We start from the raw sequence: 26,538 nt of genomic DNA, 5'->3' as shown, positions 1-26,538 counted from the left end.
AGCAGACATGATGATTGAATTTGTTGGATGGAGGATGCCTGAGACCAGAAGTGTAAGGACAGCGATGCGACAAGGTTTGGCTTATCGATATGTACTGCGCTAGTGGTAATTTACGCTGTGTGTTATCGCCGACCCCATAAGCCTAGGGACGAAACCACCATAGTTCCCCCACAGAAGGTTGAGAAGGCCGACAGTAAACTTACCGACACCCTTCACTGTAAAGATTCTCTATTTTCAATTTAGAAATTTTCTATCGGAATGTGCAATTGCCATAATTAAGAATTAATGGACGTGTGTACGTTATGCCTGCTTCCTCTGACGTGGCTACGAGCAAGCCCACTGCGATCTTCAAAACGCAGCAAGGACGGAAATGGACTCTGAGCATTGCTCTGCCTGGCAGCATCATAGCGAAGTTAGTGAAACCCTTACCATGAGTTACATTCTTGCCCCATGTCTGAGTCTTGTCAGTGCAAAAACTCGCGAGCTGCAAGCTACTCTAGCAGGCCAAATTGCCCGCGCTTTAGCGGTCTTCTGCGTCGACGAGATCGTAATCTTCGACGACGGACAATTCGTTCACCCTCCAAACCAGGGCGGCGGCAACAATGGTGATTCACATGTCTCCAGTAGCAATGACCAGCCGAAGAAGTACACAGGCTACACTGACCCTTCGTATTTCCTGGCGCATATTCTTTCATATCTTGAATGCCCTCCCCAATTTCGAAGGATGCTTTTCCCCATGCATCCTGACCTCCAGCACGCTGGCATTTTACCAAGCCTTGATATGCCCCACCATCTGAAGAAGGACGAGTGGTGTCAGTATCGTGAGGGCGTTGCGAAGTCTGGCTCTAACACCTCCGGATCAGGAACAACCATATTCACAGGCTTGGAGCCGAAGCTTTCGGTTGCGCTGAAACAGAACATCCCAGAGAACACCAGAGTGACTTTGAATCTCGGACTGGAGAAGGCGTCTCAATTGCCAGCAGGGAGTTCGCGTGCCTGGAAAGGGGCAGCAGCAGTCGCACCTTCCCAGCCTAGGGAAGACAAGGGTCTGTATTGGGGTTACACCGTGAGAACAGCGGAAAGTTTGTCGGCTGTTATGACAGAATGCCCATTTGATGGCGGCTATGATCTCACGTTCGGGACATCAGAGCGCGGTCAACCGGTTCAAGACTTCCAGAGAGGCGGATCGGATGAGGCAGACTTACCCCAGTTTGACCACATGCTGATCGTATTTGGAGGCGTAGCAGGTTTGGAAGCAGCCGTCAAAGCCGACAAGGAGCTGGAAAAGTTGAAGGTACGCGCGCCGGAGACCTTGTTCGACTACTGGGTCAACGTGGTTCCTGGTCAAGGAAGTCGGACCATGAGGACTGAGGAGGCTGTTTGGGTGGGTTTGACGGCCTTACGAGGCGTTGCTCTAGCGAAGGGTCGCGATTGAAGGGCGGATGATTGCTTGAACTTGGACATGAAATACCCCTGTATTCTTAGCCAGAAACTCATTGATTTCTTTATCTCATCTCTCCGTAATATCAATAGCATGGATCCATGGGTATCATCGCATCCTGAACGCCCAAATCCTACAGCTCCCAAGTCAACTCTCATGTAGCAGCAATGCTCATCCTCAGCTGCCGTTCCCTCTGCTGCGCCTGCAGCGTCAGTCTCTCCACCGCATAGCTCAACCTCTCCTTCTTAGCCCTTGCTTGCTTCAGTCTCAGCGCCTCCTTACTTTCCCCTTTCATGCCCACGCTACTCGGCTCCCTTCCTTTTCCAAGCCCTCCGCTTCCCCTAGCACCCCAGCCGCCCGATGCGGCACTAGCGCGTCTCTCCTCTCCAATCCGGCCCTCGAGTAATTCGGAGCGCGCAATGAGCGCTTGTTCGCGTCGTTCGAGCTTGTCTAGATGTGTGGAAATGCGATTGAGAAGGCTTTCAAGTTCGGGCGTGAGCGTGCCTAGGAGTTGTGATTGCGCGGTATGAAGGGATGATTCGGGAAGTAGTTCGAAGTGCTGATCGCGTTTCCTTCGTCAGCACGCTCACATATGAAAGAAATAGGAAGGAAAGGAAAGCTCACACGCGTTGTTTGTAGCACTTTGCTTAGCCGTGGGAAGTCATTCACGCCGTTGTCGAGGATTGAGATGCTAGAGGAGAGGAGAGCGTTGGTGGAGCGGAGAGAGCTGACGCAAGATCCAAGCGAGGATGCCATTAGATGCTGATGCTGGCTTTGTGACCTGCAACGTGATGATAGTGGTCGTGAATCGCGAAAACAGTGCTCAGTAGCCATCTGTAGATTTGAAATAATAAGGTTCGCGCCAAAGCTCAGTGGCTGTTAGCGCGCCAAGTCCGTCTCCTGGATTTCTGGCCACCTCAATCCTCAGTGACAAGCACCTCGGAGTACACCTGCTTTATGCGGCGGATCGCCTCGTCTTTAGCATCCAGGTTAGTCTGCAATTAATAGATCTACTTGTCTTTGTCGTCCCGAGCCATCTGCAAATCTTTGATCTGCTGGTCCTTGGCCTTCAGAGCTATATGATACTCTCTGATCTGCTGCTCCCCTTCTTTGAGCCGTGCCCGCATAATTTCGAGAGTTTCCTGCAATTGCCTGGTTGACTCCTCCGTAGTGTCAGGAGATGGCTCACAGGAATATGATGGCGGTGGTGAGGGGCCATCGGCTGGGGCGGTCTAAGTGATGGCAGGTGGGTCGAATGCAGGTGCAGCTAGCGGAAAGTACTTGGCCAGCCACCCTCCTAGGATCGGTCCCATGAACGCTAATTTAACCCATACTTCATGTCCCTTCGAATACTCGTACCTGATGTAGCGTAACCATGCTTCGATCTCGTCAAGCTTTGACTTATGTAAGTCCGAATCAGGCGCCTTCTTGAACACTCGCTTCTGGTCGTCCAGTATCCTTTTGGCCTATATGACTGGAGTCTTGCTTTTCGTCATGGCTGCTACAGCTTCGGTCATATGAGGGTCGTGACATAACAACGTCTAGTGCTGACTGGCATGTGCGACCTATTTTACGTAGCTGGTTCTTTACAAAGGGTAACGTACGTTTGGGTGACATAATCTAATTTTCAAACCAATTACTATACCACCTTAAACTAAAGCAAGAGTAAAGAAGGGATATTGATATGCAAAAGACTGCTATGAGCGGCATATGAGAAGTACTTTGGTTGATGCATTACGTTGATATAGCTAGATATGAATTGAAAAAGGGGGTTAAAATACAAATTTGCTAAGTCGAGAAGGTAATACCAAACCGCTATGCATATATTGGGAGTCAGCAGACTGCAATGTCCCTGTCATGCTTTCAACGCGCCTCGGTGGAGTAGTGAAGCAAAGCAAGTTGTCCCATTCGGGCTCAATGCCGCCCCTGAGTCCTGGCAAAAGGAGACATCTCGCACACCGCGCTGCAACTAGTCCCTTATAGCCTCAAGCAATCTATCGGCGCCGCCTTGTGCTCAATACCTGGGTCCTGCAGGCATCTTTCCCGAGAGGTTTAGGCACAAGAGTGAACGCGCACTCATTTCCAGGGAAGAGGTAAGATCCTGGGAAGCAATATCCGCAGTCAGCCCTGAACTTTTGTTCAATCCTACTGATACAACCGAATTCCAATTTGCCATCAGACCCAAAATCGACTGTTGGGTCGCCCCTTGCACGACCTTCCCATGTGCAATTAAAGCTACCGTCGAAGAGAAGCTCGAGGTCCGCCCATTTGTTGCTTGCGATCTCGTTCAGCAATGTAGTTGGATTCGGGTCTGACTGCTGGTCTGGATTTTTATTCTGATCAAGTTGAAACATACGATGCGTGGTCGGAGACCACCATTGCACGAAGTTGAGGCCTGTGTCTCCTGTACAGATGCCGTTGTCTGCCCATTGCTTACACCCATAGGCGCCAGTGCTCACCGCTCTGAGTGCATCGAGGCTCGTGTATTTCGGAGCCAAGACGTCCATTGGAAATGCGTACCAGCCATTCTTTGCCAATACCTGACTGGTCAACAACGTTTTCAAAGCCATATCAAGATTAGTGGCTTTGTCTGACAAGTCGTACGTCTCATTCGTGACCCATTGACCTTGTTGTGAGAAACTTAGGAAGAGATCGAGGTCACCCATGATTTTATGCACCGTATCCGAGATTCTTTGCTTTTCCTGGTTCAGAGCGTCGGACAAGACAGTCTTGAGTTGTCCGATCTGATAAGTTTGCGACGAGTCGGTTCCTGACGGCCAGAGTGATTTGGCTGTTGGCGGTGCTTGTTGCAGGCCAACCACAGCTGCCTGGGACGCATACTTCACACTGGCCGCAGCCTGCTGCTCGACCAACACGGCTCCGATACTGGGTGCTCCCAAGAATGCTAGACCAGCAGAGAGAGCTGTCAGAATCCCCTGAAAACTACTTTGCGTTTTGATCTTGTCCACAGATGATACCATTGCCTCGGTTGAGAGCTGCGCAGAGCTCCCTGCGGTAACTAAGGCTAGATAGAACGTATAGAAAAAGTTGTTGATCGCTTGAGCAATCCAACGTCAGCTTTGATGACCATGAATGGGAATTCATCATCGGTATGGATGAGCATACCGTATATGTTGCGTGTGGCATAAGCGGCTTGGTGCTCGTTGGTTTTGTTTTTGGGTGTCAAAAGCTGCCAATTGCACGACCCCGGATTGATCTGGTTACAATCCCATCCAGCAAAGCCATAGGTCACGCGTAGAAAGCAAGTCGACCATGTTTCTTGACTGGTACAACAAGCTGAGCTGTTTGCATTGGGATCTGCAGTGTATGGCCCTGCACACGTTGGGATATTTTGTTTCCAATTTCTTAAGAAGCCTGGCACGTCCAGCAGCGTCCAGCAGCTGGCATCGAATGGAGCTGAGTAGTCATAACAGTTGAAGCTCTGTCTAGTATCCAAACCTCCTCTTATCGCCAATGCATCTGGCACTGGACTGGAAAATATGGTCGTAATGTAGGATATCAAGATGATATTACTATATCTCCCAAGAGACTTCTTTTTCATCATCTTGAAGAGTATAGAGACAGAGTGGAAAATGAAAGAGGCTGTGAATTTGGTTTTTCTTTTTGCGTCATGCTATAGCAAAATGCTCATGAACTCCATCGATATAAAGCACACCAGACCACAAGGTCACTCCTTCGAAGCATACTTAGCGCGCAGGAGATCAATGGCATGGATGACTCAATGACGTAAATCTCGTTGGAAATGGGATTCACCAGAACAAACTATTAGTCAATGCCATGGCTGGCACATCCAATACAATAGGAGCAAGTGCATCAGGTTGCAATCCTTGCGGACATCTCCCGCCGTGTGATCGACTTGGAAACATTTTCCAGCCGGAGGCCAGCCGAAACGTTGGCATCAGGAAGCGCTAAGCTTCATGAAAGTAACGAGAGAAGCATTATCTTCTCCAGGAAATCATCCACAAACGCCTTAGAACGTTGTCACAAGATTTCTCGGAGACGGCAAGCCACGCTAGGTGAGATTGACGCAGAGCGTGTCGCATAGAGCAAAGCCAGACAAGTGGCATCTCAACTCCTATAAGCGCGCTTTTCGCTTCGCTCCGGCGCCGAAGCATACTTTGCTATTTTCAGGATCTTCCAAGGTATCGTGTGCCGGAGATTTGCTCAGCCTCGTGTTTCCCCATCTCCGCCCCGTGGGATGTGAGACTTACGGCTGCATCGGGAATTTCTTTGAGCGATCATTGCCGCAGGCTGAAGTGCGGGGAGCTTTAATGAGAAGTAGCAGTGTGAAACATGTCTGTCCATGGCAAATGCCAGAGATCGACCAGATACCAAAGGCGATTTAAAGCTCTTCCATCGTCCGGAAAACTTTTTTCTGGCCAGTATGATGTCGTGCAGGTTTACGATTTTAGTAGCGATCGCATAGCCGAGACAAAGTGGTTACGAATCATGTAGCCTCATCCAGAAAGTTGTAACTCAATTTCTGTCAGATGGATAGTACCTGGCGGAAAGCAACTAGATTCTCAGGGTAGTCATTCAGGAATCATGTGGGGCATTTGAGGGGACCATACCGTGATTGCTATCAGAATGATAATGCGTGGCGGTAAGCACTTGAATTCTCAGCTGATTTGCAGGTGAGTGACTTAAGAATCACCAGCCGCCACTACTCGGCCTGGTAGGCTTCGCGCTGCGGGCATTGTGTCAGGTGTGGCGTCTCCGCATTGCCTTCTATGCTGTTTATAGTCCCAGAATATGACAAATTCTCCACAGGTGTATATTTTGTTCTTCTTTCACGATATTCAAAACGCTCCGGTGGTGCAATGGTTAGCATATCAGAAGCAAATGTGGAAAACGCGATCCAATTGGGCTCCCTTCGGGAGTAGCAGATCTTCATGGTCACCATTGGTGGCTCGTATCCGCTACAATAGTCTGAAGACCGAGCTCCGAGTCCTCGCAGGAGCAAACTCTTTTTTATGAAATGTTTGAATGTTGGGTTCTTTTTTTCCTTTCACTCTTTTCTTCCTCATTCGCTTCTTCGTTCTGGGGCGAGGCGGTGTGATCGAGGGGGAAAGTCTATCTCCTTCGATATAAGCCATCATCACTCATTGGTGATGATTTTGTGCGAAGGATGCCGTAGAGTTGAAACAAAAGCCACCACAATACAGATGGAATCTAAATCATATAAGACATGGTGGACGCAGCTGATATGCATTTTCAAGCGATGATACCACGTTGGAACGGGCAAAAGAACCCCTCTTGGTCCAAGCTTTGTCTCACAGGAGTCTCTAAAGTACAAAAACTGATTTTCCAATGGGCTGGAAGTAGATGGAGACTTGTCAGAATGCGCTTGCTATTCGGAGCAGGCGGAGATGGAAAAAGGTAATATCATAACTAGATATTTGTAAGAGAACGCATACTCACTGATACTGACTTGTCCTCAAGTTTCGCCCGTTTAGTATCCCACCATCATTCCAAGAACGAAGCAGAAAAAGGGCATAGCTGATACTGCTGACCATCGCTTTGCCTTCCTCCCACATGGGTTTGCGGCACAAAGCAAGCTTCAGGACTAGGAACACCTCCTCTGGGGCAACTCTTGCTGGTATCAAACACGAATGGCGCCTAGTATGTGATGAATGGCAGGCTCTGTAATCTTGCTTTATGCTTGGCCTGCTCCTGATAAGTCAAAAAAGGCCTCATCATCGCTTTGATCGTCAGCGGCCTTTGATACTAGTCGCAATTGCCTTAGAAATGCATGGTGTTTCTCGTAGGCTTGACATTGCATTCCGCAAATATCTCACCTACCTGAATTACTATGCTCTAAAGCGTACCCTTATCTCTTTGGTGATAGGGCGTTGGGAAATTGAGGAAGAAAAATACGCTCCCTCGGCTCGAGACAGAAGGTCGGCGGCTAAAACGCATTGTGCGGGCCGCCAAAAGATGCCCCCTATACGCCCCCGCATGCAGCGCGGTCTTAGGCGGGTCTTTTAGGGACTTGTTCTGTGATGTCATTCATCCGAGAGGCAAATTCTTGAAGTCACCAACGGAGTATGGACGAAGTCGGCGAGCAGGCTGATGATATTTAAATGGTGGCCTTGATCTAGACCATTTCGCATCTGCTCCTGACTTGAGCAGCCTGTACGTAGTATCATGGAGGAAGCGATCAAAGAGGACACAGTCCTTGTCATTCTAGGAGCATCCGGAGATCTTGCAAGGAAGAAACTGGTACGGTGTTCATTCGGAAGGGATCAATCAGAGTTGGACTTACAAGCAGGAAGTTTCCCGCATTGTTCGGCTTAGTAGGGAACCTTGTGACGCTACTCACAAGCCGTTCCTGACAGGGCGAACAGGAGCGTCGCACTCTATTGCCCCCATCATTCCGAATCGTGGGCTTTGCACCCGATGAAATCAATGAAGAAGACTTCAACAGCATCGTCTCCGCCAGAGCCAAAATCGATAGCCCTCGATATGCCGAGCAACTGAAAGATTTCAAGAAACGATGTAGTTACGTTTCCGGCCACGAAGGTGGTGAGAAGTCATTTCAAGCACTCGGACGGAGACTAGATACTTTGGGTGAGAACAAAAAGGAACAGCATTCGCTCTTTTACATGGCTTTGCCTCCAAAGGCCTTCGAGTCTGCAAGCGCCGGCCTTAAGAAATTCTGCTGCTCGGCGAGGGGCGACAATAGGATCATTGTAGGTCAACCAATGACACCGGTATCCTTCAGGTGCGCTACTGAAGGTGATGATAGATTGAAAAGCCATTTGGTCATGACCTTGAAAGTTCAAGAGTGCTTCAGCGAGCAATTGATGGGAATTGGAGCGAGCACGAAATCTTCCGTATAGATCATTATCTGGGGAAGGAAGTCGTCAATAATTTACTGGCAATCAGATTTGGAAACGAGATCTTTGCATCTATCTGGAACAAACAACATATCCAGAGCGTTGAGGTCTTATAGTCGGGCACCGTGACAGACCACTGCTAACTGACTTTGGATTTAGATTTCAATGTGTGAATGCATTGGAGTGGAAGGCCGAGGCGGCTACTTCGAATCGAGTGGCACCATTCGAGATGTCATGCAGAACCGTAAGGCTTTATCCTTGCGTCTCGATTTGCGGGCCGACGCTTACAAAGATGTAGATATGATGCAAATACTTGCTCTTTTCGCCATGGAGCGGCCAAAGTCCTTTCGTGCGCGCGACCTTTGTGACGAAAAGACTCGAGTTCTTGGATGGATGCCACCCATTGATCACCAACGTACTATCATCGGCCAGTATGCAAGATCTGCCGACGGCTTCAAACCTGCATTCCGAGATGAGGACGGTGTGCAAGAAGGGTCAAGATGCGTGACATTCTGCGCCGCAGAGGCCCGTATCGAGAATGAACGCTGGGCCGGCGTGCCAATTCTGCTAAAAGCAGGCAAAGGTAGAGAACGCAATCCCCCCCCAAAATGAGGTTGCTCACTGGCGTTCATAGCCTTAGATAAGTCGGAAGCGACCATCGTAATTAATTTTCGTCAAACACCAAACGCCTCCATCATTGGAGAGCTAGCGCCCAATCGAATGACGATTCGTGTGCAGCCTGATGAAGCCATGTTTCTCACAATCAATGCTTTGGTACCACACTTGGATATCAAGACCGAAGCTATCGATCTTGATCTGTCATATCGAGGTCAGGACATTCCTGAAGCGTACGAAGCCTTACTACTCGATGCTTGCAAAGGAGACTTCTCGCGCAGCGTAAGGGCCGGCGAGGTTGATGCGAGCTGGGAAATTTTCACGCCATTACTCAACTACCTTGAGGACAACAAAGTTGTGCCCAGAGAGTATGCCTACGGTAAGCTCTCGCTCAGCCCCGTCGCGGTAAGATCTAAAGAGACTGACGAAAGCAGGATCGACGGGGCCCCAAGGTCTGGACGAATTCATTGCATCTTGTTGCCGTGATGTTGATCGTGGGCCATGAGCCGTCAGTCCTCGGGAGGTCTTCAAGAGGTTGGCGTAAGTCGACCAGAAGTATTACAGGACTAACGTAGGTGGCTTAGGACACCATTTGATGAAGACCAGGTTGCTTCAAGAAGCGGTACAGGGGCTTTAATTTGAAGACTCTGTGGGTTTCTCCACATTTGGATCTGCTCGACTTTCTCAGCGTCATGTGATTGGTGCGCAAGAGGAGAAACGGCTGAGGTTTTGGTGCCAGGCGTAGCGTCACCTCGCTCCCGCACCAAAACATCCATTGACATACCCTTGGTACCGTCTCTGCTTTCTTGCATAAACGTTCATACAGGATAGAGCTTCGGGGTCGACCTCTTCTCACAGATTTGGCACTGGAAAGGTAGAAATGGGAAGACAAACGGATTCTGGATCACGTCATGAGGAGCCCTTGACTCTGAAAGAAGTAACGAAAATGGGTCTCTAGATTCTCCGGCACTATCACATTGCAGGTCTGTGCACGCGGGAGATTGTGCATCATCTTGCATATGGTGAGCTGCATGTCTCCGTACCTGCACAAGAACAATGACTTCGCACTTGTTTCTTGCTATCGCCCATCGCACTCTGAGTGTCAATTTCACTATGGTCCTCCAAGTCTTCACTATATTACAGTGAACCATTGAAACGGCCGGTTTGATGATTCTTAGCCGGCAAGATAGGGGCGCTTTCGGTGCTCAATGCCAGCTCCACGACGATCGTCCTAGATGGATTCGCAGGTGGATACCCACGGAAATTCCACGCACAATATTTCGCCACATTATTACTACGCTTATAGGGGCCCAGGGCTCCTCGATCTAGCAATTGCACTCGTTGTACTTGAAACGTGCTTCGTAGCCCTTTATTTTTTCTCCCGAACTCTCAGTAAAACGGCCAAAGGGTGGGATGTGTATCTTATGTTGCCGGCTTACATCTTCAATCTTGGTCTCATTACTTGCGTCTTTAGTAAGTCAACGCATCTTTTGTTCGTTTAAACAGTACTTTTTTGCACGATCATCATCTGGAAACCTTGGTATCCTGATTGAAAATCTATAGTCATGATTGAGCATGGTCGTCTCGGACGGTATATGGGATTCGGCATGCAAGACATTACGCATCGATTCCAAAAGCTGCGTGTGTCGATTCATTTCCTTTATCCCCCGGCCATCACATTCCCGAAGCTTGCAGTACTATGCCTATATCATCGCATCTTCCCGACCAGACTCTATCGTCACACGACTTGGGCTATCGCAACGATTGTCATTCTAAATTGGATTGGCATTTTGCTGTGGGCCTGCCTCGAATGTCGTCCGTTGCGGGCTTATTGGACTTTATACATCGAAGCAACATGCGGCAACGCTGACGTCGCATACTGCATAATCAGCGTTCCCAACGTATTGACCGACATTGCAATTCTCGTATTACCGATTCATGCCATATGGCGACTCCATACTCGGACAGCGCGTAAGATCGGACTCATGATTACTTTCCTTACAGGCTGCATGTATGTCATCCGTTCCCTTTCTACGATAGCAAGCCTGATGACTTACAACTCCTGGCAACAGAGGATTGATTACTGCCATTGTTCGCCTAGTCATTTTCTACCGACTTGAGAAAAAGGTTCGAAGTCAATACTACGATACAATTCCTCTGTACACCTGGACCATCGTCGAGCCCGGCGTTTACCTCATAGGTGCCACACTGCCATTTATGCGGCCGCTTTTACGGCGAACCTTCGAGACTTTCAAGTTATCTACGCTCTATGAGAAAACCTGTGAAATTTACAAGTCTAGGTTTGTAAGAACGAGACAAACCGATAGCTCTTCAGCAGAAAAGGGGCTTGATCTGACACCCCAGCACACGAAAGGCGAATCAAATGATAATAACGGTAAAGACACAGCCTACGTAGTAGCGATGCAAAGCCCACCAAAGGTATACGTTGGTCCAAATACGAGAGCTGCAGCCCATGTGGACACAAATCAGGAGAATGAAAAGGCGAGGATAGAAGCAGCAACTCGTTTGGCATACCGATGAACGAAGACGATATGCGTGCGGTACCGAGATGCGAATATAGCGATCAAAGCAAAGCAGCAGGTTCCAAATGACTCCCTGCAAATATGCACATACGTAAACTTATGCGTGAACTCAACTATACGGAACATTCGATAAAATCACATATGTACCAAAGATCAACAAAGGTCCCTGGGAAATTCAGCTACAGTACCCAGAGACATTGTCTTCTCTCATTTTAATCAGCCAGCATGAGACCTAACAAAGATCACAGCGAAATCCAGAGCTTCGGCCCATGTCTCACCCCAATCACCCGATCACCAACGCAAGTGTACGTAACGCAGTCTCCACACGAAACATCAAATCAACTCTTTGAGCGTAATGCTTAACGAGAAGACATTACTTCCGCCGATGCAATGACTGATCGTGTTCTGATTTCAGCGCGCACATATCTTGCACTACGCAAAAGTGCCCTATTTCCGTATTCGACGAAGGAGGACCGCATTTCACCACACAACAATGCATCTCCAATGAAATGTTGATCAAATACTAGGTCATTACGACGAGTATCAAGAAGTCAAAACATGAATGCTCAACATCCATTTGAAATACGACATCAGAACGACCGTCCTATGTCTACCTTCCAATTCCAAAGCCCACATTTCGATTACTCATCATTCATAGCCCCTTTTCCATCGCTTACTAAGCTCGTTTCTACCTCCCCCTTTCCCTTTCGCCCCCGACTTCTCCCCTCCCCCAACTCATCAAGGCAACGCACTAAACGTACTCAACATCTTCGGATAATTCGGCGTCCCCAGCCCCGTGACAGGATCCCATCCAGTGACCGCCGTAAAGCCGGCTGTCCCACACCCTTGATTACCCCCAGTAACAATATCATTCAAAATCGTTGGATTCGCATATAGCGTTGGATTAAGAAAGCCCACAGACCCCTTGCCCGCATTCGCGCGCTGCTCATTGATAAGCGTGATGACGCTGCCGAATGTTGGAGAAGAGGCGGATGTGCCATAGATGAGACTAAGAGAGCCGTCCACAGCGACGACGTAGTTAGCGCCGTTGGCGGCGACGTCGGGGTAGCCGCGGGCTGACTGGTTGTTGTTGTATTGCGTGGCTGTGTAGGGGGGCTTGTGGTTCTTGAAGTAGGTGGCCACGACGGAGGATTGGTACGAGGGGATGGGGAAGACGTTGGAGAAGCCGCCGCCGGAGTAGATGACGGTTTCGCAGGCTTCCTCGGGCGCTGTGACAGATGCACCGGGCTTGATCTGGGTGGCGCCTACGGCGGTGACGTAGGGGCAGGTCGCGGGGAAGGACGGGTTGAAGGTCTTGCCTGATGTGGAGTATGTGCCACCGGCGCCTGTGGGAAGCAGAATGTTAATGCCTGGAAAAGGAAATGAGTGGCTAGGAGAGGGGGAGCATACATTTAGCCTTCGTACAGCATTCACCGCCATTCCCTGCGACGCCGTAGTCGCCCGAAGAGTAAAGGACTGTTGTGCCTTGCATCCCAAGTTTCATATACTCGTTGCATTGGCGATTCTCGTATGCGGATGTGAGATCGGCTTCGTTGTAGCCATAGGAAGTGGAGATGACGGCAGTGGGGGCGAATTTGCCGCAATCTTTGCTCTTGTAACCTCCCGAGGCGGTATCAGGATACGTAGCATCGTAGGTCGGATTATCTCCGCCGCCTGAAGTACAATAGGAAGCGTCTATGCCATCAAGGAAGTTGTTGAATGATGCTCCTTCGACAAGATCGCCCGTCTGGTAGAGCGTCACCTTTTGGGGATACACTAAACTTTCATGAGTATAGCGCAACTCTAAACCCTCGAGGCATGCTTACCTAGCGCAATTGCATATTCCAGATCAAGATCTGACTCGCCGTTGTCGTTGAAGCTTTGTGTCGTAGTTTGATCCACTCCGCCATCGATTGAGTCGAGAGTTGGAGCTGTACCAGACGGAACGTTTGTGGCCAGATTTGAGTAGAACAAGTTGAGATCGCCCTGTAGGTACGCTTGGGGCGTGTATTCGACGATCCCGTAGGAAGACTTTGCGAGGCTACCCATTGGAAGACCGTACAGGGCTCGTAAGCATTCGGGCGTGATCTGGGTATTGCAATTCGTTGTGGAAAAGGGCAGAGCAGCATCGGGCTGAGCGCCAGGGCCTTTGATCGTTTTCCCTTTCTTTGGTAGGAAGCCATTGCCAGGATCTCCAGGCTTCAGATAGGCCGGAATATCACGTCTCACTTTCTTCATTTCTGGGTTCGCAGCAATCTGTGTGTCAAAATGAACGGTAGGAAGGATGAAGTCAATATGCTCCTGAATCTCCTGGGGGACGCTGTAATCGTCGCATGCAATGTGCTCTTGTCCAGAAGCATGCGAGTAGATATTGTACTGGGTCCGCAGTAATCCCTCAACTTCGGCGATACTGGCATTGAAGTTGTACCAGTTTCTGCCTTTTGACAAGGCAATGCGGGACTTGTCGATTCCTGATGTCACAAGCCAGTCGTGCACTATTTCAATGGCATCTTGTGACGGCGCAAAGAGCTCAATTATCTGTTCCCAAAGGTCAGCCCATTCATGCGATATGCTTAGAGCGGTCTATTGTACTTACTTGTTCTGGCGTCAAATGCTTCCCATATGTCTTCTTTGTAGGATCAGAGACCTCATTTAGAATATGATCGCCTAAATGGAGGTTGCTCTCCGTCAAGCCAATGCGCACGGGTACAATGATGCGGCCGTCAGGCTTGGCATCTTTTACAGGAGCCCAGCTCGAAGCCTCGCTGCGCTTCTCATGAACCACATAGTTCTTGGAGGCTGGAAGACCTGAAGCAATGGCCAGCAATGAAGCAGTGGCAGCGAAGAGTGCAGAACGCATCTTAGCTAGGTATGAGATGGATGAGAAATTCCAGAGATGCGTTGGAGCTGAGGGAAGAGTAGCCTTATGTACCCAGCGAGCCCTATGATATGCCCAAGCGTTCACCCCATCTGTGAACATATGATAACGAGTCCACGGATTGACACACCGCTTTCCTTATCATCTTGTCTTTGCAAGGCTCGGAGATGAGGTACATCGAAGGTACGACAGGAAGAGCAGGAGGATACAGAGAAGGGTTGTCCTCTTTGGGCTAGCTGGGAAGCGTTTCCCTAAATGATGGTATGCTAGACCCTCAAAACAGTCTAGAATCTTGACAGCGTAAACCAATGACAACGACAGTTGACACGGAATTAGGCCACATGACCGTACCTTACGCATGATCATTGACGATCAGTAATGTTCCTTCTGCATCAAGTCAAGTGTAGGTTATGGCTGGCGCCCTCGGGTTGAATATGCAGTACACCTTCTTCCATCTAGTCCTTTGACCATGCATGAGGCAGCAAGTGACAAGGGAAATGAAGAGTCACCAAATGAATGACAAGGATCGAGCATGAACGTAGCCCACCCAAACCGGTTCTCTAATCCCGACATTCCACCCCTTTGAGTTGCTCGACGGACACTTTGCTAGAAGGAATACGTGCTGTCTGATGCTACCAGAACGTTAGCGTGGTGTATGCAGGCTGCACAGTGCGAGGATCGTACTGCACAGTACCTGACAGGAGGCCAGAACGAAAAGGCCCACCTGTAGCACGCTGCTAGCAGGAGAGCAGGAAAGCAGGTACGGAGCAGTCAAGAGGGGCTGCAGAGATGGTGCAGCTGAAAGTCAAATAAGCTGGAAGCGGTCTGCATGTCATGCGCTCCCGCAATGCGAATGTTGTTGGGCGGTAAATGTCCGGATTAGGCAAGAGGTCGATCCGGATGCCCTGGGAAACAAAACACGAGTGAGCGAATGAGGTCCTTGTGTTTGCCGATGGTCTGAGGGTCTGTATTGCTTATCAGGGGCCGCCGGGCCGCACCGATTGCAGAGGAACAAGCAATGACAAGCAATGCTTAGCCATCCGTCGTGAGGTACAATCCATAGTCACTCGATCTTTAGCATCATCTTTACGTGGGGACGGTCGCCAAGCAGATGTCTGCAATGCGATCTAGACTTGGGCTGCAGCTCCTTATGCAGCACAGGGGATCTTCATAGCTGGTAGAAATCCCTCATCAGAGCTAAGGAAAACCATAAAGTCTTGTCTTTGAGATCAAAAGTCTCGAGTCTGAGGTGACGGCGGCGAATTTAAGGAAGAAGGGATATTTCTGCTCCAGTATGCACAAGCTGGGAGTAGAGCTCCGATTGATACGAAGGAGGGGTGCATCGTTTCTTGCGTTAGGCAGACGATCAAGCTCGTCGTAAAACAGCAACGTAGTCTTGATGAAAGGCGTCCGATAAGAGCTCAAATGGCCATCCAAGAATGGCCTTTAGTGTGGCACGGATGACCAGGGTGCCCGTCGCTTGATAGATAGCGTCAGGGTTGGGGGGGAGTCAGGCGATGCTCGAAGAGGCTGGTGGCAAGGATGCTTCTGATATCTTGGCGGATTCCCGCGCTAAGAGCCGTTTACCCCACGCATAATTAAACTCAACGGTCAAGCTATGCCAAGTCAGGCGACAGGAGCGGCCCCTTACCCCTGCTGACGATCCGGGAACGGAAGTCACGGAGAATGCCCTTATCAACCGGGCACTACTCTATTTTACTACACAGGATTGCCTGATGCCTGATGCCTACCTTATTCACTCGACTGCTCCTCAAGGGGGACCTCATCGATCAGAGGATTCGAAGCATAGAACTACTGAATACCTGTAGCCCTGATGCGGGGTCAAGAATCGATCATCCTTGCTCTCCTGTCGGTGCTGATCTCCAGAAAGTTACCGGTGCGGCAATATGGCCCCTCAGGCCAAGGCTGCGAGGAACTATGTCGCCGGCAATACGAGTCTCCGAACGACTGGATACCCAGGTCGATCATTGCTGAGCAATTTGAGATTGTGGAGCCGCAGCAGCAGGGTGCCAAGATTGCATAATCTTCTTCATCTCTTGGCATTTATGAGAGGGCTCCGTCTGCCTCTACTCTTGATGTCAAGCCACGACAATGTTTGCAAGCTTTGATGTGCTGTCTCGTCGGTAGATTGCTATCGTGGTGCTTGACTTCTATAATGAAATCTGCACGAATTTGGGGCTAATTGGAGTGTGTCTCTATGCAAGACTACTCTCATTCCCGCTTTAGCCGGTTTCTGCAGCAGGATCAGGCAGGTACAGAACGAATGTCCACTCTTGCCTTGACGATGAAGTTCAAGGTTTGCTGCCACTCGCAGTGAGGCTCAAGACAGCCACTGCCATGGCGAAAGCCCAATGAATCTCGGAAGGGTCAATATTCATGAGTCTTACTGGCCTACATCGGATGATATGAGACGGTCAATATGACTTCCGGGTCGGGAAGTCGAAAGCTCCGAGATGGGGGTATGAGTAGGAGTAAATTAACAGATTATGCAGACCTCATTTCGACTTATTCTCGGTGCGAAAGACGACGCGTGGCGTCAACATTCTAAAGCTTGAACGATCCGACTCTTCAGCTGCCACTGTGCTTCATAGCGAAGGCAAGATGTTGACAAAGCCTCACAGGGCTCAGCCCTACGCGTCTGAACGCTTGAAAGGTTTTCGGAAGTCGACCAGATGTCTCTAGGCTTCTACCAAAGAAGCAAATACCTCGAAGGACTGGCTCCTCCAGTGAGCTCTCCGAGTGCCAAAAAGACATTTTCTCAATACCGGCACCAAAAAATGACATACCAGCATTTCCACTTCAAGACTTTTACAAGCCATGTCCGCTGCGGAAAATCGTCAGCCTTTAGCTTCCCCGCGCCTAGTGCTTATAATAGTGTATGAAGTTTATAAGCTGCAGACCCGTCATCCAATGAAGGTCCGTGGACTGGCCCAAGCTTGCAAATCAGATGGCACATGGCGGTAAAGCCGGCGAAAGGCATACGAGCGAGACGGGACTATGTGCCTAAGGACGTCGTCAGAGTGGAAATACCATCGATTGGAGAGGCTTGCTCCGCTCGACCGCTTGCGTCGGCTCGATCTCACGCTCAGGCACCCACTTCTGTTGTAATGCAGTTTTCTAGTAAGGTGGTTGCCATCACACACCATGTCAGCCCTATGAATGTCAGCGCACAGTCCACGATATAAAATATAAGCTCTAGTCTGCACAAAGTCTCCATCGCCAGTTGACACCATTGTCTCCCACGCGAAGGTATCGAAATGTCAGCCTTTTCGCTGGACAATTCCAATGAGCCTGTACAGCCTCCACCACCGGGCCTGTCATCCAATTTTACGAATCCTCCGTCGAGAAAGGGTTCGATTTTCATTTCCGCCGGGATTTGCTTGCCCATCATTCTGCTATTTGCATCTGTCCGCTTGTATACTAAGCTAAGGATTTTGAGGCGGAAGACTTGGGACGACTGTACACTCATACCCTAGCAACCCTTTATAATTAGCCTTGGGTAGCTCTGACGTTTTCCGTAGTTACCTTCGCAGTTGCACTCGTGAGAGACTTACCTGTTGTAAAAGGACGCTGATTCTGATTGATTGATACAGGCTGGCGGGATCTCCTACATTTGCATCACCATTGCCGGTCTGTCAGCCTTTGCTAGACTTGATCATAGCTGAGTTTGTTCAAGAGACTGCGGGTGGGCCGTTTGGATTGCACGCCTGGGACACAAAATTCAACGATTACACAAAGAAGAGGCTCGTGGTAAGGAATCGCCATATTCCACAGACCAATAGCAACACTACTTACTCTGCACCGACAGCTGTCGCTCCTCGTACAGACATTGTATGGCCCGTGCATATCATTCATCAAGCTCAGCGTCTTAATTCTTTACCTCAACCTCTTCGGCTTGATCAAATGGCTCCGATACAACGCATACGTATTCATATCTATTACCGGAATAGTCTATTGTATCACGGCCGTTCTCTTCGTAGTATTCTGCGGCCCCGAGGATGGCTATTCTCGCCTGTCATATCTCAAGGGCGCCACATCGCCGAAATGTAACCAGGCACATGGTCTCGTCTATGCACAGGCCATCGTGAACATCCTCAGCGATCTGTATCTCTTCATACTACCTCTCCCGGTGGTATGTTCGTTGCAAATGCCATGTAAGAAGAAGCTGGAGGTGGCTGCTATGTTCTCAACCGGTCTTAGGTAAGTCCGCTTCCGTTTCTGGTTGCCTCTGCTGACGCACTGATGATATGAAGTGCCTGTATCGCTAGTGTACTTGGCCTTGCATACCGCATCTTAGCATTTCAAAGCGCCGACACCGAATGGACTACGGTTCCTGTCCAAATCACTGCGTAAGCTGCTCACTTTTTTTTCCCAGGAAAACCGCATGACTGAGGCTTTTATCAGTATCGTAGAGGTAACGGCCGGTCTCTCCGTTTGTTGTATGCCGATGACGAAGATAGCCCTCAGTAGCGCTAGAATCCGCCAAAATCAAGCAATCCTACATTCGAGTGAAGTAAGAAAATCCAATCAACGCCCCATCTTGAACCAGTTCAACCACCAAAGGAACACGTCGACATCGAGCACGGAGTCAATAGCAATGTTGCAAAGGCCCGCTCTGTCCCGAGATTGGACTCAGGATGACCTTGCACACTACCTGCATTCATCAGACGCCACTCACAAGGCTCCAAGGACGGACAATGTTTGAAGCGTCCGAGGGAACGTAACAAAATGGTGGACGCCTTGTTTGCTTCATCTGAGGACGCCTGCTATTCTCAGGCTCAACCGATTAAGGGTTTGAGACACGATATTTGACAGCCCCGCCATATCAAGGCGTTGTACTGTTCCCAGAAGGCAAGTTCTTCAGCATCGCTGCCAAAGCAGATACCTCGAGCTCCTCGCTGCTTCATTGCCATGTTGTCTAGCATGCTTTCTCCATGTTTACACTGTAAAACTTCGGCTGCGAGCACCATATGTCGGAAACACTCCCTGCCTCCTTGAGATGCGGAGGCTTAGCGAGTCTCAATTGCCGAGATGAGTAATCCAGAAGTCGCCATCTCAATTGAGATGACTCTAGCATTCGAAGGTTGATCATACTTCGGAAATTAAAAGACGCAAAGCTGCCTTGGCAATACGGGCAAGAGGCTACAAGAAGCAGACGGGTGCAACTCGCCACAAACCCCAGATATCGCAAGGCACATATGAAATTGCAAAGTCTAAGCAGACGGACCCCTTCAAGTCATACAGGGCTATCAAGACTGATTGAGAATGTTGCAGAGAGCCAATCACATCAAGCCTAACAACTGCCTGACGGCAATAAGCTGTATCGAATAGTTAGTCTGCTAGTCTTCGCCTTGTCGCGATGCATCGAGCCTTTTACCGGACTCGTGATATCTCGCCTGCTTCGGTGCCTTTGCTTTGCCTGGACCTAATTTTCTTTCGGCAGTCACATAAATATCTTCAATACTTCAAATTCATAGTCACCATTCATTTCACCTTATGATCCATCTTCTAATCTGCGACCAACGCTGAGCTGTCTCAAGTTTGCTCATCATGTCGGCTCCTGCTCTGCCTGAACCATTGGCCAACACGAATAGCAGCGCTAATGGTCGATCCTTGCGAGAGGGATGCTGGCTCATTTCGTACTATCGTTCACAGCGATCCCTGCTTGCCTACGATGGCACGCTCCGTGTTGAACCGAGCGCCGCCGATGGTCGGATTATTAGCGGAGACCTCTATCAACGTGAGGTCAATCTTGTTTCTAATAGGAAAAGCGCTCCTGCCCTTGGTGTTAGCCCCGCCACCGCCAATGGAATTCCCATTCAGCTTCGAGCACGATATCGGTACTACATTCGGGTAACGAATCTCCACATTGTGAATGAAGGCAAAGAATCCTCGATGCTTTTCGAAATGTGGAGATACAATAATGCCGATCACAGCTGGACCAACGAGGGGCTTCTATCGGCTAGCCTGTGCTTCAATGGTGCTCCTGTTCGCTACCCAGCTTCGCAGGATTATGCTAAGGGCGATGTGAAGTCAAGCACTGGTGACGTCGTCGGTCAACTTGAAATGGGCTGGATATCTGTTTTTTATCGCAAAGCATTTATCGAAATTGATGCTCCGGCTAACTACAAGGTACCTGCAGACAGTAGTCTTGGCAAATACTGGCTTTCTGTTTTCAGAACTCTGGGTTGGGATGTAGATATCGGTGCGAATAAGACGAACGTCACGCTCGAAAGTTCGACATCTAGCCATTACACAAATGCGGAGACGCATGAGACCATGTTAGCCTATCGCGAAGCTATCGACCTAGATACGTCGTGGCACTTCTACAGTCCATCTGTCAATGTCATCCTCTCCACGCCGTGGAGTATCTTCTACGATGTCTGTGCAACAACTTCCAACAACTTTCCGCGGGAAGGCGTGGGTATCGCAACGGCCTGGGTCATTCACCACAACACCGGTCGGGGATCAGAGCACGGTAAGAACTCAGCAGGTTCGAAGCCTGCTTACTTCTGCACGGAGGCCTATCAGTTAGGACATGCAATAGGATTATTTCACGATACTACAGCCGGCGGTCCCATTACCACGGTCGACGTAATCGCTGCAATAAAACCTGCCAGCAACCTCTTTCCGGATACAATTCAATGGCAGTGCGCGTCTTGTGGTCTTCGGGGACTGAGGCACTTACCTGATCCATATGTCCGTCCTGGGGGTGTGTATTTGGGCCATGAGAGGTTTAGTAGTCCCAATGCTGCGGATATGGACGCCGAAATTCCTGTGGAGGGTCTCGAGCTGAAGATAAAGCCGTTGCTTCGTGAGGTTCCAATCGGTGCCCCAGTCCGCGTGTCTGTCCAGCTTCTTAATATCAGCGACTCGGTCTTAAATGTTCCGGCTGACGTCAGCCTCAAATCAGAATATGTTCGCGGCGAGGTTCAAAAAATTGATGGCGGCCTCCGCACGTTCCAGCCACTCATCCGATACATGAATAGTCCTCTTTCACTGAAAGCGCTAAAATCCCAAGAGTCAATCAGCGCCTCCATGACACTGCTTCACGGTGGTGAAGGATCGCTTTTCCATAGCAGTGGTCTCTTCGAAATCACAGTGAAAGTGCGCTGGCCCTTGAACGGGGGTGTCTTCGCGTTCCAGAAGGGAAGCAGTACAGTCTTCGTCCTCCCACCTGCGGAAGGAGCATGTGCTAAGATGGCACATCAAATACTCACGACACCTGATGTGCTGCTTGTCATGATCCTTGGTCAAGCAAGAAAAAGTCATCTCCAGGAAGCAGCCGAAGCAATTACAGCAGCGAGTGAAGACCAAGTGTTGGGCACACATTATGCCGCTATCGAGGCTAAGCGTCACCTCCAGCTTGGAAAACAAGGGGACGCTGAGAGAGCATTGGTATTGTGGAAAAGAAAGGGAACCATCTACTCTTTTTCGGAGGGAAGAAAGCTCCGTAATTTATTTGATGAAGCGGAAAGGGATGGCCGCTGTGAATTGGATGCATCAAGTCCCGAGAGGGAGCCAACGGGCGTAAAAGAATCCATCAAAAGCCAAGGAGGGGATAAAAAAGGCCTAGAAAGGCCATCAACAAGTAACACCAAGCATAGACAAAGTTACCAGAAGCCCCGAGATAAATGACCAGGGTACAGAGAAGATTACAAGAGCCATAGAGAGGAGTCCGCGAAGCACAGAGGGAAATGCAAAGTCACAGGGCACAAAACAAGAGGTAAGAAAAGGTACAGTGTCAGCACAAGACAGAAGCTAAGAAGCGAAATCTAAGCGGCTGCTCCAAAGCCCCCGATGTGAGATCTAGTGTTTTTTTTTAATCATTTTGGGCTCCTGGCATTCTCGAACGTCGTTCCTCAGCTTGTTTAGCATTCTCGTCTGCGGAGTAGTTGAATCGCAATGGGTCTCTGGTAGTTTTGGGCTTTGGCTCCTCCATCGATTTTGTCATGGAGCACACTCCGTTTTACAAATGCAGTAGGTCTCGTCTTATCTGCCACTGCTCTGGGATGGCACCTAAGCCTTCCATCTTGCGAATGCAATAATCTCTTAGCGAGACCATCATCTGTATCTTACCACCAATTAAAATTACATTACTAGCGCTGTTTTCGGCACCCGGCGGCCAACGGATTATTTGTGTCGAGAAGCTGGGCCATATCTTTGCAGAGCAGCAGTCCCCATGAGCACGGTGCTTTTGCTGTTGCGGCATCCGAGCCGTGCAACTTTCTCAGTCTCTGTCAGGTTCTCCAGAAGACATGGCATAACAATCACGGCATCTTATAGAGTGATAACTACATAGCCGAGATCTGGTTATCAAGATTGACCAGACATCGTGTACCGAATCTTTCGAGGGTGACTCTTAATTCAGGAAGATAAACATGGACTCTCCTTATGCCTCTTCAACCCTCTCATGACTCGCCTTACTCACATCCATCTTTCCGGCCTGACGCCTTACCTCCGCGCTGCGGGCCTCCAAGAGCACTTCGTGCGCCAACACCTCGACTTTAAAGCCCGTCCTACGTCCTCAAACCCAAGTGCCCCACCAAGTCCCACACTTCTAACCTTTTCCACTCTTCCAACTTATACCTGCGGCCGCCGCGAAATCGCCGCCCTTTCAAAAGCTCAAATTTCTCACCTCCGCGCCAATGGCACTGCTGAGTTCCACGAAGCACTGCGTGGGGGCAGACCACATTCCATGGGCCAGGGCAGTTAACGGCTTACTTAATCTGTTCGCTGGACAGACATCATTTGAGCGCAAGGTGCTATGTAAGATTGTTAGAAGAAGGTGTGATTGGGGCTTTGAAGTCGTTTGGTCTGGCGGGGGCTGTAAGAGAGGATTCTCCAGGCGTGTGGGTTATGGACTCTGGAACTAATGTTGAAGAGGGCGGAGAGGGAGAGAGGAAGATGAAGAGAAGAAGGTTACAAGTGTAGGCGTGCATTTACGGAGGAGGGTGAGCAGTCATGGAATTGGGCTTAATGTGTGCACAAATCTAGAATGGTTCAGACGGATTACCGCGTGCGGGCTACCAGGAAACTTGGTGACAAACATGGTGGAGCAGCTTGGGAAGAACGACAGAATTGACCAAGGCGCCCGAATATTACCAGGATCAGAGGACTTTGAAAGACTGAGCTCGGGCGTGACGCGTGCAGAGACCACCCTTGCGAACAGATTGCCAGACTTCGGCATCGATCTCTCAATCGGTCCGCCACAAATCGTGGATGATGCGCTTGCTGAGGTTGCGCAAGAGCTGGCGCTTCAATTTGCAGCGAGGCTGGAAGGTGTGGAACGCGGGGTTGATCTCCGGAGGATGTCTGATGATGAGATCACGGAGATTGCTGATATTGCTGAAGAATAAGACCATTATACGCAAAGCAGAAGGAATCTTCACTCTCCCCATTTACTAAGATATCCGTATCTTACCAATCGGTCATTGAATGTTCCTGATGTCGGTCGAAATTGGCAGGAAATGCCTTTGCCTAAAGGAAGATTACGTGCCTCGTGACGGGTGATGTCTAGATCGAACTTTCTGAGATCTTGACTGCAATTTTATGGACGAGCTTCGTCACCAATTGCACCGCGCACAGCAGCTTTGGCATCCTGAGTCTTCGTGCAACGTCCTTGGCGCGCATAGCAAGAGTACATTATGGAAGAGCCTACACGGTAGAGCATTAGGAATAAAATCAAGGGAGAAATAATATACGACGACTGAGGGAAAGCAGGCTCTCGGCTTGGCGACTGCAATTGGACTCCTAGTGCTGCGGGTCCCATGTCGAAACTTCAGTCATAGAGCCGTATACAATGATCGTCGATTGTCATGCCTAGCTTATCGAAGTCTTACGCCACCCCCTCATAACGCTCACAAGGCTGATAAAAGCCTAGAAAATCGCGGTCAAGGGCTCTTGTCACCCTCAAACTTCTTTACGCCGCATCTTTGATTTATTTGCACCCCGAATCTATGAGCAGCACTGTTCGTTGTGGAACAATGTGGAAGCGGCCAATATGGAGAGTGTTCTGCGTACTGATAGCAACTCTTGCCAGCCTTGTTCGCGAGTCTGACTGTCTCGATCCTTACTTTTCCCCTCCTTCGCAATCATCTATACCTGATTTCCACCATCGCACTGCTCAAAGCTGTAAGTCTAACTCCGTAACCATGGATCATCTCGTTGTCTGCAGCTACTAGACGTTCTGCAGCAATTGTAATTGGAAATTTCCTTTACATTCACGGCGGTGAGGTGACCCGGTGGATTCGTCATGGCACCTTTCAAGACCCTGATGATAATTCTACAACAATGCCTTGTAGGCCTCCTCGCTCGAAAGTTGGCTGGTATCACTAAGTGATGTAGGCAACGTGACATTTTCGATTGATCTTACATCCTCCTGGACCAACTCTTCAGTTTTACTTAAATTCCATACACTCTACGACACCAATTTTAGTAAATCAAGCCTTATGGACGGACGTGAGCAAAGAATCATTCTATGCCTATGACGGTAGTGTCAGCGGTTCGATTCCCTTCTCACAGCAGCCAGCACCACCATCCAATCAATTGTGGCAATTTACGCCCTCTGGTAACTCCGGTGCCTGGAGTCAAATTTCACCACCAGCTTTGTCGAATTTTTCGTCTCTCGTCCGTCGCACAAATGGTATTTACGCTTCTGGAGGTGATTTAGGCTTTGCACTCGGTGGTTATCAAAATTCTGGAACCAATACTGTGTATCAATCACTTGGGGACTATTACGAGCCGCCAGGGCTGACCGTGTACAATACGACGTCTCAGCAATGGCTCAACGTTTCATCGGCAGGCTATAGCAACAACGGGGTGTGTTCAGAAGGGACAGCTCATTTTGTCTCTATGTTTGGCAGTGCCGGGCTTTTCCTAGTACTTGGAGGAAAGGTCGCGAACGGAGTTCTACCGGGTTTTGATACCGTTTCCATTTTCGATCCCACATCACAGCAGTGGGCAGTCCAAGAGGTTAGCGGATCCAAGCCTGCTCCAGTCTTCTCCCACTGCGCTGTCGGCGTTGCTGGTGATAATGATACATACGAGGTTAATATTCAGCCTGACACAATCGCGATCACAGCTCACAAGATAATGACAGATATTTCTATTCGGTGGGAGAAGCAACGATCTGACTTCCACAATTTCTCAGGGGGCGGTCTTCGTTCTTTCTCTGCCAGCGTTCCACTGGGAAAAGCAAGACGTCATCCCAGACACCGGACGATACATCCATAGTTGTAATGTCATCGGAAAAAGGCAGATGTTTGTGATGGGAGGCAGAGTACTTAATGCAAGTAGCAACGTCGAATCCGTCGACAGCATAGCAGATCCCTGGGACAAGGGGATTGGTGTGTTTGATCTGACTGTGATGGAGTGGAAAGACGGCTACGATGCTGACGCACCAGCATACACCACGCCTGATACTATCAAGGCCTGGTATCAGAAGAATGGACCTTATCCTGTGTCCTGGTCGAACAGTCAAGTGCAGGATTGGTTCACTAAAGCGAACACGACTGCAACTGTGCCACCAGCAGCAACCACGCAAAAGCCTCATGGATCTCTACTTGACGTGGGCTCTATCGCAGGAAGCACATTCGGAGGTGTTGTTGGCCTTGGGCTCTATATTGTGCTCCTGGTCTACATCTACAGAATCAACAGGCAGAAAAGGCAGCTCAGAGAATCGAATGCCTGCAACAGCTTAGCAACGCGCGGCGAGAATCAGATTGAGCAGGGGGAATGGAGATGACCGCTTCGAACAAGCCTAGCGAACTAGTGGCGCAGAGGGAGATTGCAACTAGCGAACTGCATGCCAACCAAAGATCTGCACTACACGAGATTGAAGAAAGATGAGGTTGACGAAGCAGGGTCAGACTCCACAATGGCATCGTTGGAGAAATGAAAACAGATGCGCCACGCACCAACATACGTCACCACACATACACCTCCGCAGGCCCTACCGCGCGGGCAACGGGTACAGTTGCGGGACACCCTAAATGTAAATCCAACCTCATGCTAAGCGCAAATCGAAGGTAGACCTGAAATAATTACCGATGAGGAAAGGCGGTGGCGAGGACCGCCATCATGAAGTGTTGATGAAGGCGAAATTTCCTATTCGGGATGGCGAAATAGGCTTTTTGATATTGGAGGAAAGGGGCTAGCCGCGGTTAGCCGCGACGACAC

At 49.6% G+C, this 26,538-nt stretch overlaps 8 protein-coding genes across 8 annotated transcripts; 5 read left to right on the top strand and 3 right to left on the bottom strand.

Annotated features, from left to right (window-relative positions):
- Positions 1–370: 370 nt before the first annotated feature.
- On the top strand, positions 371–1,435 carry KY384_001145 (uncharacterized protein; the record flags this gene model as incomplete). Its single annotated transcript, XM_044809677.1, has 1 exon — positions 371–1,435. One exon carries the CDS (start codon positions 371–373, stop codon positions 1,433–1,435), a length of 1,065 nt encoding a protein of 354 aa, XP_044673584.1.
- Positions 1,436–1,595: 160 nt separating this feature from the next.
- KY384_001144 (uncharacterized protein) lies at positions 1,596–2,197 on the bottom strand (the record flags this gene model as incomplete). The annotated part of the gene is made up of 2 exons (XM_044809676.1): positions 1,596–2,000; positions 2,111–2,197. The coding sequence occupies 2 exons, from the start codon at positions 2,195–2,197 to the stop codon at positions 1,596–1,598; spliced, it is 492 nt and encodes a 163-aa protein (XP_044673583.1).
- A 1,258-nt stretch (positions 2,198–3,455) lies between these two features.
- On the bottom strand, positions 3,456–4,422 carry KY384_001143 (uncharacterized protein; the record flags this gene model as incomplete). The annotated part of the gene is made up of 2 exons (XM_044809675.1): positions 3,456–3,568; positions 3,591–4,422. The coding sequence occupies 2 exons, from the start codon at positions 4,420–4,422 to the stop codon at positions 3,456–3,458; spliced, it is 945 nt and encodes a 314-aa protein (XP_044673582.1).
- A 3,187-nt stretch (positions 4,423–7,609) lies between these two features.
- Positions 7,610–11,457, top strand: KY384_001142 (uncharacterized protein; the record flags this gene model as incomplete). The annotated part of the gene is made up of 7 exons (XM_044809674.1): positions 7,610–7,684; positions 7,801–8,154; positions 8,461–8,884; positions 8,936–9,368; positions 10,223–10,389; positions 10,480–10,557; positions 10,991–11,457. The coding sequence occupies 7 exons, from the start codon at positions 7,610–7,612 to the stop codon at positions 11,455–11,457; spliced, it is 1,998 nt and encodes a 665-aa protein (XP_044673581.1).
- A 740-nt stretch (positions 11,458–12,197) lies between these two features.
- KY384_001141 (uncharacterized protein) lies at positions 12,198–14,319 on the bottom strand (the record flags this gene model as incomplete). The annotated part of the gene is made up of 4 exons (XM_044809673.1): positions 12,198–12,829; positions 12,894–13,235; positions 13,286–13,997; positions 14,056–14,319. The coding sequence occupies 4 exons, from the start codon at positions 14,317–14,319 to the stop codon at positions 12,198–12,200; spliced, it is 1,950 nt and encodes a 649-aa protein (XP_044673580.1).
- Positions 14,320–17,268: 2,949 nt separating this feature from the next.
- KY384_001140 (uncharacterized protein) lies at positions 17,269–18,999 on the top strand (the record flags this gene model as incomplete). Its single annotated transcript, XM_044809672.1, has 7 exons — positions 17,269–17,274; positions 17,325–17,504; positions 17,880–17,899; positions 17,952–18,108; positions 18,218–18,558; positions 18,612–18,707; positions 18,873–18,999. The coding sequence occupies 7 exons, from the start codon at positions 17,269–17,271 to the stop codon at positions 18,997–18,999; spliced, it is 927 nt and encodes a 308-aa protein (XP_044673579.1).
- Positions 19,000–19,908: 909 nt separating this feature from the next.
- KY384_001139 (uncharacterized protein) lies at positions 19,909–21,996 on the top strand (the record flags this gene model as incomplete). Its single annotated transcript, XM_044809671.1, has 1 exon — positions 19,909–21,996. One exon carries the CDS (start codon positions 19,909–19,911, stop codon positions 21,994–21,996), a length of 2,088 nt encoding a protein of 695 aa, XP_044673578.1.
- Positions 21,997–24,317: 2,321 nt separating this feature from the next.
- Positions 24,318–26,104, top strand: KY384_001138 (uncharacterized protein; the record flags this gene model as incomplete). The annotated part of the gene is made up of 3 exons (XM_044809670.1): positions 24,318–24,492; positions 24,797–25,407; positions 25,460–26,104. The coding sequence occupies 3 exons, from the start codon at positions 24,318–24,320 to the stop codon at positions 26,102–26,104; spliced, it is 1,431 nt and encodes a 476-aa protein (XP_044673577.1).
- Between the last annotated feature and the right edge of the window lie 434 nt (positions 26,105–26,538).

The sequence above is a fragment of the Bacidia gigantensis genome (genome assembly GCF_019456465.1).
Source record: "Bacidia gigantensis strain McMullin 20006 chromosome Unknown contig_125, whole genome shotgun sequence".
Taxonomy (NCBI): domain Eukaryota; kingdom Fungi; phylum Ascomycota; class Lecanoromycetes; order Lecanorales; family Ramalinaceae; genus Bacidia; species Bacidia gigantensis.
This window is presented reverse-complemented; position numbering and strand designations above follow the sequence as displayed.